Source organism: Meles meles, chromosome 8 (genome assembly GCF_922984935.1).
Source record: "Meles meles chromosome 8, mMelMel3.1 paternal haplotype, whole genome shotgun sequence".
NCBI lineage: Eukaryota > Metazoa > Chordata > Mammalia > Carnivora > Mustelidae > Meles > Meles meles.
In genome coordinates, this window is record NC_060073.1 from 22411939 (window position 1) to 22427072 (window position 15134).

General features: G+C 42.9%; 1 protein-coding gene across 5 annotated transcripts in view; it reads right to left on the bottom strand.

Annotated features, from left to right (window-relative positions):
* Positions 1-15134, bottom strand: part of TTC17 (tetratricopeptide repeat domain 17) — a 119213-nt gene that overhangs the window by 18374 nt on the left and 85705 nt on the right. For all 5 annotated transcript variants that reach the window (XM_046015146.1, XM_046015143.1, XM_046015144.1 and 2 more), the window contains 4 exons: positions 13650-13803; positions 8514-8634; positions 6159-6318; positions 5167-5250 (listed from right to left, as the gene is read on the bottom strand). In XM_046015146.1, coding sequence (XP_045871102.1) covers positions 5167-5250; positions 6159-6318; positions 8514-8634; positions 13650-13803 — 519 coding nt within the window. The remainder of the gene's footprint in view (positions 1-5166; positions 5251-6158; positions 6319-8513; positions 8635-13649; positions 13804-15134) is intronic.

Here is a 15134-nt window from a genome sequence, read left to right on the forward strand (position 1 = left end):
CTAATCAGTGTCATCTGCGGACACTTATGGAGATAATGAATGGCAACGCAAACTAAAAACAACTTGGGCTTTCGAAGAAATGACAAATGATAATGACTATTTTAAAAGCTGGAAGCAAAGAGGATATGGACATGCTTGTTCTTCTGTGAGTGATAAATGAGAAAGGGGTGCTTTATTTGTCATCACTGGCAGCAGTTTCAAAATGTGATCTTCTTACCAGCAGTATCAGCCAGCAGCTTACTAGAAATGTCCATTCTCAAGCCCAGCCCTAGTCCTACTAACTCAAGAAGCCCAGCAAACTATTGAGTCTAATAAGTGCTCCAGGTGATTCTGGTGGACCCTAAAGTCTGAGAGGAGTTGTATTAGTAACTCAAGGTCATGGAGGTTGGTCTGTGAGCCACCAATGGACATGGTTACTAGATTAACCTTCTAGCTCTATTTTCCTGAAAACTTAATAAAGGGGGAATGTTCTCTTACCAGGCAAGATAGCTTATAGTAAAAATGACCTCAGTTGGTAACTGTAACTGGACTAGGAGAACTGGAAATAAACTATGAACACCTCATGAAAAGCCAGTTCTGAGTTTTGGAGTGCCGTGATTCTTATAAAGAGCTACGTTCTTTCCAGGACTCAAGGAGCTATCACAAAAGATACTGGTTTTTATACGGAACTTGGAACATCTAAACCAGGATAGTTCCCATAATACATCATTTGACTTGTTCCCTTGCACTTGAATTGTGGCCTAGTAGCAAAGGGCAGCAGGCAAAGAAGGGTCCCTGGGCTAAGCAAGGACTCCCTCTGGAGGGACACACCTGATGCTATTACACTTTCCCATCAGAAGCTACTACTGTCATTACTTTGTGTGGTCACACTCATTTATATTTACTCTAGTATTTACCTTTCTGTTGCTCTCTGCTCTTTCCTGTTTCCATCTGGGATAGTTTTTGTTCTGCCTGAAAATTCCTTTAGTGATTTTTAGTTCAAGTCTGTTTCAGTTTCTGGTGGTCTAAGATCCTTAACCTTCATTTTTGAAAATAGGTATAATTTACACAGAAATGCTCAGATCTTAAATAAAACATTCACTTTTGACTACTACTAAATACACAACATTTCCAACACTCTACAAAGTCCTTTCAGGCTGCTTCCCAGTCAACCCTTTCCCCACAAAGCAACAAGTGATCAGATTTCTAACACCACAAGTGAGTTTTGCTTGTTCTAGAATTTCATACAGTTGGAACTCACATACTAGGGACTTTTTTGTGTCCAACATCTTTTATTAGCATAGTATTTTTGAGATTCATCAATATGGATGTTGGACCTTTCTTGCTGAATCCACTAGTATAATTAGTATCCACCATGTAAATACACCATTGTTCTTCCATTCTTCTATTGATGGGCACCTCAATGTTTTTCTGGCTATTATGAATAAATCTGCTGTGAACATAAAGTATTTTGTGGACATGTATTTTCACGCCTCTTTGATAAATATCTAGCAGTAAAATTCCTGGATCATATATGCTTAATAGACAACCAAACTTCTCCAAAATGTGTGTACGGTTATACTCCCAACTGGCAACACATGAGAGTTCTGGTAGTTCTGTAGCATATCCCACATTTGCCATTATTGATCTTTTTCATTTTAGCTCTTCTAGTGCTAGGAGTTCTTCCTGCTTCAAAGTCTATTTTTTTCTGATGAGAACGTCGCTCTCTTTTTTTAATTGTTTGCATGGTATATATTGTTTTCCATCTTCATGTTCTCAACACTTCTGTACCCGATATTTAAAGTGTTTCTCTTATAAGCAGCATATAGTTCGATTTAAAAAATCCATTCCATACTAAATGCTTAAATTACATAATCTTTTTTACCTTACTGCTGATACGCTTGGAATCTCTACTTCCTATTTTACCATTTGCATTTTATTTTTATGCACCCTTTCTCTTGCCTGACTTTCTTTAATCAAATGTTTTACATTATTCCATTTTCCTTCTGTTCAATTACATTTTAAAACCATTGTTAGTGGGGCGCCTGGGTGGCTCAGTGGGTTAAAGCCTCTGCCTTCGGCTCAGGTCATGATCTCAGGGTCCTGGGATCGAGCGCCGCATCGGGCTCTCTGCTCAAGCCGGGAGCCTGCTTCCTCCTCTCTCTCTCTGCCCGCCTCTCTGCCTACTTGTGATCTCTGTCAAATAAATAAATAAATAAAAATCTTTAAAAAACCATTGTTAGTAGTTAGCCTAGAGCTTAAAACTGTATTCTTACTTATCACAGTCCTATGCAAATTATTACTTTAGTACTTGGCTGATACCAGTTAAACCTTAGAACTTTTCAACTCCATTTACTTCCCTCCCATCACCTGTTATTGTTACCGTGAACTTTAGTGACACGTAAAAGCACGGCGCCTCAGGGCCCTGCAGCTATGATTCTGTACAGCTACTGTTCATTTACATTTGTCTTTGCGGCATTCTTCATTCCCTCTTGCATGTCGATATTTCTACCTGGGATGTTTTCCCGAGAACTTTATTATTTCAGTGCAGGCCCTCTGGTGCCAGATTCTCTGAATTTTCGTTTCTCTGAACCCATCTTTATTTCACCTTAATATCTGAAGGACATGTTTGCTGGTATAAAATTTTGGGCTTGCTGTTTTTCTCTTCCTGCTTGAAAGATGTTGTTACACTGGCCTCTGGTTTCTATCATCTCTGTTGAGATGCCATCAGTCTCGTTGCTCCTCTGGAGGGACCCGCGGTGTGTTAAAGATGGGCCACGCATTCTTTGTCACTGCTAGCAGATGGTGGACGTTTCCCTGGCCTTTGATTCTGAGCAGGCGCCAGCACTCGCTTGGACAGAGTGGTGCCGTGGCAGTTCTGGCTACACAGAGGCTCTCAGAGGCCTGTGTGTTTCTGCTCTCACCCTGTGGAACCCTGAGCCATCATGGAGAAAGGTCCAGCTACCCTGCTGGACAGACTCCCAAGACAGAGCTTCCCAGCTGTGTGCAGCTATTCCACCCTCTCCATCGGAGGTTCAGACACGTGAGTGAAACCTTCTTCAGTGGCCAGTCCCAGATGAGTCTCTACAAGTCTTCAGTGGCATGAATGACTCCAGGGAGACCAGAAGAATGCCCAGCTGAGTCTAGCTCAGACTGCACCATCTTGAGCAAATCACAGTTTTGTTTGAAGCCAGTAAATTCTGGAGTGGCTTCTGAGGCAGAAATGGAGAACTGATAGTGTTTGGTGTCCAGAATAGAGTGTGGCCATACCAGACACTTAGAACCTGTGGTGTTAGTTCTAGGACTGGGTCGACTACAACTGCTGAGCAGCAGCGAGACTCTTCATGGAGGCTGGAAAAGCACGGAGGAAATCACAGTTGGAGGCTGGAGAAGGGGCGGGCTTATCTTTTGGTAAAACAGTGAGGCTGTATCTTGGAATACAGCAAAAATACCTAACCAAGTTGTGGATCTGGCTAGGAAGACTTCCAAGAAGAATGCTGAAAGTGACAAAGGGTTTTTGAAAAGCTATTAAAAGAGAGAACACTTAAGAAACTACAGTTTGCAGGCAGGATTTAGAAAAACTGCTTTCAAGCTGGGACTTGCAGGGTTAGAAAATGAAACTTTTTCAATTGTCAGCTTCTCCAATCAGCATGAGATTTTAAAGTAAAAAAAAAACAACAACTCCAGAAAGTTACCAGTAAAACTATGGCCTTGGGGTCAAGCTCAAATCAGAAACACGTCAGTAGGACCTTTTGTTACTCCTGCCTCGGAAGGATATAGATGTAAGCCTCATAAGGCTCTCACAGACAAAAAGTACCTAAAAATCTTAAGGGTATTTACACCCTGGACACACATTCAAGGTAGACAGGGACTTTCTTGAGATCTGAGATATGGGTTCTGTCTGCAGTGACTTATCATTTGAAGGTCTACAAAGTCTTTTTTTTTTTTTTTTTAAGATTTTATTTATTTGACAGAGAGAGAGATCACAAGCAGGCAGAAAGGCAGGCAGAGAGAGAGGGGGAAGCAGGCTCCCCACTAAGCACAGAGCCCGATGTGGGGTGCGATCCCAGAACCCTGAGATCATGACCTGAGCTGAAGGCAGAGGCCCAACCCGCTGAGCCACCCAGGCGCCCTCTACAAAGTCTTTTAAAGGGGTTGTGCCAGTTTGGATTACAAGGGAGAGAGAGGTGGGAAGCAAGACGAGTGAGCTTTTCAACTGCAAACACAGGCCTTTCTTACAGAAAAGGAAAGACCACTCAGAGAGAAGGCTCAAGAGTAGAGAAACAGATTAGGGAACCAAGCCCAGGAAACCAAAATGGACCATAATCAAGGAATATTCCTTGTAATGCAAGTTATCAGGGGAACTGGTGACCTACGGCCAGATGGGGTTCAGAATCAACACAGAATGGTGATTGCTATGTCTTTCCCATTTCCTGTGTTTAAAACTACCATGACTTCCCTATTCCTGCCACACTGTCATGTCGTGCTGGAAGCCCAGTAGATTCTCATTAGGTTATAGCACTGCTTTCACATTATATATTAATAAAGTGGAGAGATACTTAACCATAAAGTAATTAATTTTAGTTTTACAAAACCCCCTCTTTACATAAAGATCACACAGAAACAGATGAACAGTCTTAGAAACTCTGTGGTATGTTCTCTAGGCTTCTGTGAAAATGCAGTTTTGCAGATATTTTGTTTCATTATTTTAAGAGAAGAAGGTATTTAAAGTTGTGTTTCCCATCCACAACCTGAAATACCAACTACTCTTCACCACCAGAAGAACACCCGACTTATGTCATATACTGAGATTCCCTGGTTGCCAGGAGCCCCACCTCCACACTGGAGTAAAGAAGGCAAAAACTGAGGTGGGGGGGCGGCATGAATAAAGGCCACAGGCTCCAATGTGTGTGGTTAAAAAAAAAAAAAAAAAAAAAAAAGACAAAACTGACAAGGTAGGTTCCACCACAGAAAGTACACAGAGCAGCCAGAAAGAGTACTCACAGAGTGATGGAAAAAGCAATGGAGAAGTGACGGAAACTCAGTGGTGGGTTATTTCACGTCCTCCCTTTAGCTACTAAGCGCTGTGTACCTCACAAAGAGGTTAGAGCCCTTAATGGCAAATAATCTGGGAAAGTCAAAAGGCGGACAGACGGTAGTTTCCAACTTTCCTAGAGGGTGACTTACCTTTTCCAAAACTTTGGCAATTCGTGTGCCGATTTGTTCGAGTGACTGCTGTGGATACTGGTCTTTGCCAAGATTCTGCAGCACCTGGTGTAGGGGAAGACGGCAGGTGAGAGCAAGGAAAGGAGCAGGATCTAGGTGATACTGCTGACACCGAGCTGGACACCAGGGCCCCAAAGCCGGCAGCTGCTCTGCGGTGTGTGCTGTGGTCCTGCTGGTCGGGCACTTTGGGGAACATGTATGGAAACCCAGCATCCCTTCCATACCCTCCCACTTGACAAAAACTACAGACATGTGAAACATATTCATTACAGCAATACTAGAAAAGAGGGTAAAGAAAGAAAATTAAAACTATCTGTATTCCTGTCACCCAGACGCAACCAGTGTTAGTATCTAGACTACTGACGTTTCAGGGATTGTTCTGAAATAGCATGTGTACACACATACTGCCTCTCTCAGAATATGGGATCACATTACATATTGTCACCTATAGTTGCACATAACATGAAGATCTCTTCATGCCAATAAATGTATTTCTACTACATCTTTCTTGAGGGCTCCACTGTATACGATCCTCTATCTGTACAACCTTTATTTAACAAATCCTCTATTCTTGGACATTTGTGGTAGGTTTCTCAATTGTCCTTCTTGGTACATTGTTTGCTAGGCATATGCCAGGTCTGTTCACCTTCTTTGCCTTCTTAAGAATGCCAGCAGGAGAATAAGCTGCCCCAAATCATCCTGACAAGAGCCTCTGTCCACTGGCAAGCAGAGTGCTACCTACCTTGAGGAGTGAATCAGAATTCAAATTTCCTGGCCCTTCAAAGAAAAGCATAAGCTCAATCCCAGGGCCTGAAAGAAATCGGGCCTGGTTTAAAGCCACCTAGATGTAGGCCCTCTGAAATGTGGCCTGGCCCCCGGGCTTCCTGCTATCAGCTGTGGCACCACTGCGGCGCTAGCAAGTACAGCCACGCTGAAGACGGCTGGGCACTCACCTCTGTCAGCTGGCTCTCGCCCGTGTAGTGCAGGCTGGCCCGGTTGGAGACCCCGTGCAAGTGGTCCAGGGTGTGCATGCTCGTGGGCAGATTGCCGTTGCAAAGCGGCTCCATCGCCGGCTGCTGTATTGGAGTGGCAAAGTCGATGTGTTCTGTGATGCTGGAAAATGGAGACTGCCACGTTAGCCATGGGAAACCCAAGTGGGTGGGGAGCTAGAGAATTAATAATCGGCTGATCATAACTTCGCAATGCTACCAGGACTGTCTGGAACCACACACTCACAGACTGAAGAGACTGCCGAGGTGATCTAGTCTGCTCTCTCATTTTATAGGTGCAAGAATCCAGTGCCTGGTGATAAATGTTTGCTGAACGTATGAGCAGAGATCGTAGCCCCGGTCAAAGGAGCAGCGCTGGAATCGGAGTCCTGAACTCAGTGATTTCCCAGTCCACTCAAGCTGCCTCTTTCTATGCACCATGGGGTCTGGTGTGGTCACTGCCATTGGCCATTTTTTCTCACTGGGAAAGTTTTGAACCTGGCGGGTTTTAGCCTAGGATTTCTGTTTTTAGGGTAAAATTCCCTTTTCAGTGACAAATACCCGCAAGTGGTTCCTATCTTTTATTTTCCCTTTATGCACAGAAGCCCACCCCACAGAAAAAAATGACCCAAAGTTTAGACAGTACGTTTTAAACAGATGCAGCTGTTCAATGTATCCATGCATAAGATGTAACTCCCTTCTGTAGACCCAAAGTGGTCATTTTCCTGCTATCTGCAGGCTAAATGTTATACACTCTCATATATGCTGAAATGGCAAACTGGCATGGCCAAATTTTATTTCGAGCTATTTAAAGCTAATATGTATTAGCAAACATTCATTCATTATTTATTTAGAGCCTACTACGTGTCACACACCAGAGGTACAATAATTAACAAGACATCGCCAATCCCTGCTGTTATGGTGCTCATGGCCTTGTGAGTGGCTCAGTTATTACTGATGTTATAAAAGACGAAAACAAGGTACAGTGTCAATACACTACGGGGAGGTATGAATTCCCCCTCTGCTGAGGGAGTGAAGGAGATGGCTAGTGAAAGATTCCGAGGAACCAAGATTTAAGTCAAGACTAGGGTGTGAATGAACCAGATGGGAAGAAGGTGGCGAGAACACCATCCCACGCAAAGGAACACCAGTATGAAGGGCCCGACAGGAGGGAGGGTGGCGAGGATGGAAAGACACATGGTGGCAGATCACAAAGGGCTTTGTGGACCACGGAAAAGAGCAGTAAGAAGTTATTAGAGCATTTTAAGAATTATCTGACTTGTATTTGAGGAAGGAGTCTGAGTATTGTAGGGATAAGGGGCAGAACAGAGTCAAGAGTGAATAAAGCACGCGGCCCGGCAAGGTACCTACTGAGTGGAGCGAAGTGGAGATGATGGTGATCTGGTTTAAGGGGACAGCAATGGAGATGGAGAAAAGCCGACAGCTTTGAAAAACACTCAGAGGGTAGAAGTAGTAAGAATGGGTAACAGACCAGATCTGAGGTTAAGGGAAAGGGATCATTAAGGACGACTCCCAGGTTTCTGGCCTAAGCACTGCTGGAGCGATCTACTAAGAATAAGAAACAGAAAACACACAGAACAATGATTTTTTGGAAGGTGAGTGGACAAGGAAACAATGAGTTTGGTTTTCCTGAGGTTGAGGTGTCTCAGAGGTATCTAGGCAGAGAGGCCAAGTCGGTAACTGGACAGACGATTTGAAGAAAAATCTGATCTGGAGAGTCAAATTCAAGAGTTGTCAATGTACTGGTGTGACAGAAGTTCTGGGAGTACATCAGTCTGACTCGGAGTGATTCTAAGATAAGAAGGCTTAGAGGTAAATCTTGGCGAACACCAACACTTAAAGGGCAGAGAAGGAGCCAGCAAAAGAGAATGAGTATCCAAGGAGGAAAACGCAGTTACCGGAGGGGCAACCTGGCTCAGCCTGTGTCTTGGTAGGTGTTTGTAAATCTAGATATGCTCTGGCTCCTTTTTAAAGTATACAATGTCAGAAACACAGGTTTTTCCATAAAGAGGGATCCAGTCTTTAACTCAAACTAAGTAAGTTACATACTTCTGCAGACCTTACAAAGTGTGGGGGAAGGCACTAAGAAGGGAGGGCACGTTCACTGCTTCAGTACAATGGACTGCGTCCACCTGTGGCCTGTGGTCAGCAATGGTCATCCTCAGAACCTCTAAGCCTAAAAAGGATGACTCCTCGAACAGCTGCTGACAAAGAAGGGCATCCCTGAAGTCAACAGAGGCCCAACAGGTTCGCTGGTACGTAAATGCCATGAAGGAGCGAGGGGTTTAAGATACTCACTCAATGTTTTTTGAAGAAACTGCAAGCCAGGTACTCACGATGGCAGTCAGCTCTACCCAGCGGAGTTTGAGGCACTCGTCTGGGCTGGGCCATCCCAGACTCTGGTAGTCACGCTTTTTTCCTAGAAGGAAAGTATGACATCAATGCACATGACTGCAAAGGAACAGAACCCACAGTGTCTTACTTTACCCAGGCTGGCGTGTTTGGAGGTGCCAGTCATTCTTCTAGTCTTTAGGATTTTTACCATCTAGAGAATTAGAATCTTGTCATTCACAGCAAAGGGAATAAGATTATCTGAGTGAAGTCTCGGCTCAAAGACAGATGATGAAGTAAAATAAATGAGTCCACTGGATTTAAGACTGATCAACGGAAGATAAGAGCTAAGATATTCTTTGATGTTAACATCTTACCAAGTTTCATTTTTACCCCTCTATATCTTGATTTTATAAAGACAGCTCCAACTTAGGAGGAGCATGTACGGCTAAAGCATGGTTTCCCATTCTCGCAGGACTGACTGTGGCTGGGGGGTGCTTTGTGTGGGGCTGCGCTGGAGGATGTCTAGGATCATCCCTGGCTTCTACCCTATAGAACCAGTAGCACCCCCCAACACCCCCCCACCACACACACACAGATGGGACAACCAAAATGTGCCCTGGGAAGACAAAATCACTCCTGGTAGAGAACCACTGTTGCAGAGAAAAGCAGCAGATGGGGAATAACGGTGATAATGATAGGTTATCATTTATTTCCAGAGCACTTACTGTGTGTTCAGGTCCTGTGCTAAGTGCTTTATATCCACAGCTCATTTCTCAGGTGGGAAAATGGAGGCACAGAGAGATCAAGTGACTTGCCCAAGGTTACCTGGCTAATGGACGGCAGAGCTAGGATCCAGATCCAGGTTGGTCTGAGTCCAACAAGTATGCTTCCAATCACCATGCTATTTAAAGCCATACTGGGCTTTTAAAGCTCTGTTAACTGACACCCTTCACAGGAAGTACCTTTTGTGTGTAGCCCCTTGACTTAGATTGAGTCCCCAAATAAGTCTTGTCTGGGAAGGGAGACTTCCGGAGGACTTACAATAGAATGAATGGACAGAAAGGAGAACTTTGGTGCTATGTAACTTTTTCTTATAATGTGGGAATGTGCCAATAACAAAAAACTGTTTGAGGTATAAGCAGGGCTTTAGATTTAAGTACAATGGAACAGTTTAAAAGAGTTTCAAATGAACTCTGTTTAAATATATAACTGAGAGAATTAAACTGCAAGTTTCACAATAAAGCTTATTTTACTATTATGTTTAAGAAATTCACTTGAAAAGCATTTATTGAGCATCTATCATAAGGGAATGGGAACTGTGTTGAGACACTAGGAATACTCAGGGGAATAATACAGAAGGGGCCTGCCCCTGAGTTCACAGTCTAGTGAGGAAGGTAAACATGAACAAATCCTAGGAATGAAAGGATGACTGCCAGAGTGAAAGTATGGGACAACTGCACGGAGGTGTGAGCAACTAATTCTGCCTGCGGGTACCAAGGCACGTGGCATCTGAAGCTTAAGGATGAGGGATATTTTAGCACTGCTGATGTGGCAGGAGGGCATGCCAGGCAGAGGGGGCAGCATATGCAAAGGCAAGGGTAAAACAAGAGCATGGTTGGTTCAGAAAAATAACAGTATGAAGGACAGACAGGCTGGATGCTTGTACACCACACGAGGAGGTTTGGACATCATTCTATAGGCAATGGGGAGCCTCTCAGCCTACATCTCCCCATCTTGTTCACCAGAATATCCTAACAGACTCTGTTTATATTATTTTTTTTATTTAAGATTTTATTTATTTGAGAGAGAGACAGCAAGAGAGGGAACACAAACAGGGGCAGTGGCAGAGGGAGAGGGAGAAGCAGGCTTCCCACTGAGCAGGGAGCCTGTGTGGAGCTCAATCCCAGGACCCTGGGATCATGACCTGAGCCAAAGGGAGACACACTTAACAACTGAGCCTCCGAGGCGCCCCCTAAGAGACTCTGTTAAATGCTTTGCTGAAATCTAGTTACATTGTATTTATGGCACTTCCCTGGTCTTCTAGTCTGGTAGCCCTCTTCAAAAAAGGAAGTGAAATTAGTTATGAATTATTAGTTTTACTAGTTCTTAGTAAATTTACAGTGGCCCTCATTGATCTCCACTCTTCCCCATGGCCTCACAAACTATCTGTTTAAGGATTTGCTTTAAAACTTTGTCAGGATTTATCATGAACCTTATCTCCTGGTAGTGAAGAGAATCCAGATTTATTTGAAAACCAGGATACTGTACCTCTTTGGCTACCTGTCATCTCTTCCAAGCCTTAGAACTTTTCATGTTACTGACAGTAAGCAGGTTCCCTGATGTCACTGGCCAAGTACACTCAATGCTCTATGTGGGTCTACCCGCTTGAATCCATTTAAAACCATTTAAGGGGTGCCTGGGTGGCTCAGTGGGTTAAAGGCTCTGCCTTTGGCTCAGGTCATGATCCCAGGGTCCTGGGATTGAGCCCCACATTGGGTTCTCTGCTCAGCAGGGAGCCTGCCTCCTCCTCTCTCTCTCTGCCTGCCTCTCTGCCTACTTGTGATCTCTGTTAAATAAATAAAATCTTAAAAAAAAAAAACCACTTAAGTGCTTACCTGTCATCTCAACCACACCAAGCTTTAGTTTTCACTTTTACAAGAAATTTTTAGTTTTTTGTTTGTAAAAACAATATTGGCTTATTATAAAATATTTAGAAAATGGAAAAGCATGTAAAAGAAAATTAAAAATTACCCTTATCTCTATCAGTACCCAGAGACGACCACTTACATTTTGGTATATTCTCTTCTATACTTGTTTCTATGTATTTGTTTATTTTGGCTTCTTTCATCAAATCTAAGAGGTCATAAATATTATTTTATATGGTATAAGAAAGAAAAACACGGCCAATTATTATTTAAAGCATCATCAGCTGTAAGATACACCTCAGCTGCAGATACAGAAACGTGAACAGGTGTAGTCATAATACAGTAGAATATCTACTACCTTACAAAAATTGAAGTGTTCTATCTGCTATTTTATAAACCACTTTGGTTCACTTACTACATCACAAGCATCTTGGCTGCACAGTACATGGCATGGACGTTCTGTAATTTATTTGGGCAATTACCAGCACTTAGGCGGTTTATAATTTTTTATTATGATAAGCGGCCCTGTAATAAATCTTGCCACTTCTGTCTTCGGCATCTATAAAATGATTTACTTAGGGTAAATTATTGGAAGTAAAATTGTTGGTATATTTTTAAATTTTCTGATCTATATTGTCAAATGATCCCCAAATTGATCTCATTAACTCTGTGTATTGCACATTTAAAGACAGTTTGAGAAGCAAAGATGGCATGTCGCTGTTTGTGTTTATGTATCTTTGATTGCTAGTGAGGCTGAACATTTCATCACATGTTCAGTGGCCAACTATATGTGTGTTATTTGGGGAACTGTCTCTGTACTTGCACACAACTTACTAAAATGCTGTGTTTTCACACTGATTTGTAGGTTTATTTTTTTAAAAGATTTTATCTATTTATTTGAGAGAGAGAGAAGAGCACACAAGCGGGGGCGGGGGGGCAGCGGGAGTGGAAGAAGCAGACTCCTCACTGATGGAGGAGCCTATGGGGGGGCTCGATCCCAGGACCCTGAGATCATGACTTGAACCAACGTCAGGTGCTCAACTGACCCAAGCCAGCCAGGTTGCCCTGTATCCCCTGTAGGTGTTCTTTAAATGATACTGATATTCTGTGCTTATCACCGAGTCTGTAAAAATACATTGTGCAAAAATACTTTATTTCAGTCCTCCGCCCATTTTATGGTGTCTTCTGATGCCATAATTATTTTTTTCTTTTTCTCTCTGCTTTAGAAAGTCCTTTTCCATCGGAAACGTATATAAATATTCATCTAAATTTTCTACTTTAACGATTTCATTACATTTACTATTTAACGGAATTTTCATTTCCACCATGATGTTTTACATTTTGAACACCCTTTCCCTTGCTACAGAAGACAGACCTAGTAGAGGAAGTGCTGCTTTCTTTCTGTAACCTGTTAACACACGATGTCACCCTTAAACAGTACAGCTACGACATGCTGTCAACTCCGGTCATGACAAAATGTCCTTTTTGGTGTCCTTTGTATTTTTCCCAAGTAACAGTTCACTCGGATTTAGCCAAACTGACCCCATTCTTTATATTTTATTATGGGCCTCCTGCTTTCAGCTTTAAGTATACCAAATTAAATAAGACATCTTTTCATGAAGTTAATTTTTGAAGTCTAGGATAGTGAAAATACCCTTAAAAAAAAAAAAGATTCTTTATAAAAGAAATTTGATCACCACTATTTCATTGTTAGAAAAGAAAGTCAACTGGGCCCATGGCAATGGCCCTGAACCTGGAGTACCAAGAAGCACTTCAGGACAACTATGAACCCTAAAAGTACATGATAAATTCTGATGTGTATGCATTTTTCCTGGGCACAGTTCTAAAGCATTTATCCAATACTTAAACAGATATCTGACGCATAAAATATTAAGTGTTAATATTTATTGAGTCCTATGTGGCTTGTTCATTTAAAGCACTTCACATGTACAATTTTTTTTTTTTTTAAGATTTTATTTATTTGTCGGAGAGACAGGCACAGCGAGAGAGGGAACACAAGCAGGGGGAGTGAGAAAGGGAGAAGCAGGCTTCCCGCAGAGCAAGCGGCCCGATGTGGGGCTCGATCCCAGGATGCTGGGACCATGACCTGAGCCGAAGGCAGACGCTTAATGACTGAGCCACCCAGGCGCCCCAAGTGTGTAATTCCTATAGTCCTCACAACCATCCTATAAGACACATGTGATCCTATTAAACTAGACTATCGAGAATTAATAGGACTTCAAGCTCAAGATGATAAGAATATAAGCCTGATAGGCAATGGTAAAGAAGTCAAGTAATATCAAAACAAACTTTTTATACCAATGACTGTTTCCTCATTCACTACGCCCCATTACCTTCTCATCTGATCTCCTTCAAGTCACAAACACATCCTTAGTAAGAAATGAGACAGTGCAATCTGAAAAAAGAAACTGGCTTATTAAACATTCAAATTTACCTTGTGGCCCAGGAGATGCCACCTTTGGGCCAGTGATCTCCAGATTTGCCTGGTAACGATGCACATTTTCTGCTTGATTCTGTTCTACCTTTTTCCCAGGAGTTTTCTTATGATCTCCTTTGGGTTTCTTTACACGTTTGACCTGGAATGTGATCTGGAAAATGGAAACATGTTGGGAACAAATTAGACCAATTATCCAATCTGTAAAGTCTGTGGATATTGGTGGTTTTAAGAGTAACTGGTCCTAATTCTACAAAGAAAACATCCAAATGGCCAAGAGACAAATGAAAAAGTGCTCAACATCACTCAGCATCATGGAAATAAAAATCAAAATCACAATGCGATACCACCTCACACTAGGCAGAATGACTAAAATTAACAAGTCAGGAAATGACAGGTGTTGGCGAGGATGCGGAGAAGGGGGAACCCTCCTACACTGTTGGTGGGAACGCAAGCTGGTGCAGCCACTCTAGAAAACAGAATGGAGTTTCCTCAAAAAGTTGAAAATAGAGCTACCCTACAACCCAGCAATCACACTACTGGGTATTAACCCTAAAGATACAAATGTAGTGATCCGAAGGGGCATGTGCACCCCAATGTTTGTAGCAGCAATGTCCACCATAGCCAAACTACGGAAAGAGCCTAGATGTCTATCAACAGAGGAATGGATAAAGAAGATGTGGTATATAGATATACACAATGGAATATTATGCAGCCATCAAAAAACCCAGAATCTTGCCATTTGCAATGGCATGGATGGAACTAGAGGTTATATGGTAAGCAAAAGAAGTGGAGGCGCCTGGGTGGCTCAGTGGGTTAAGCCTCTGCCTTCAGCCCGGGTCACGATCTCAGAGTCCTGGGATCGAGCCCCGAATCAGGCTCTCTGCTCAGCGGAGAGCCTGCTTCCCCCTTCCTCCCCGCCCCTCCGGCCCTACCTCCTGCTCTGCCTACTTGTGATCTCTCTCTCTGACAAATAAATAAATAAAATTAAAAAAAATAAAGTCTACCAGAGAGGGATAATTATCATATGATCTCACTGATTTGAGGAATTTCAGAAATAAGACAGAGGATTATAGGGAAAGGGAGGGAAAAATGAAACCAGGGAGGGAGACAAACCTTAAGAGACTCTTCGTCTCAAGAAACAAACTGAGGGTTGCTGGAGAAGAGAAGTGGTGGGAGGGATGGGGTGGCAGGGTTATGGGCAATGAGAAGGGTATGTGCTATGGTGAGTGCTGTGAATTGTGTAAGACTGATGATTCACAGACCTGTACCCATGAAACAACAACAAAAAGGTAATCAGTGCTAGGGGCGCCTGGTGGCTCAGCTGGTTAACTGTTGGACAGAATCTCAGGGTTGTGAGATTGAGTTCTGCACTGGGCTTCACACTGAGCAAAGAACCTGCTCAAGATTCTCTCCCTCCTGGGTGCCTGGGTGGCTCAGTGGGTTAAGGCCTCTGCCTTTGGCTCAGATCATGATCCCAGGGTC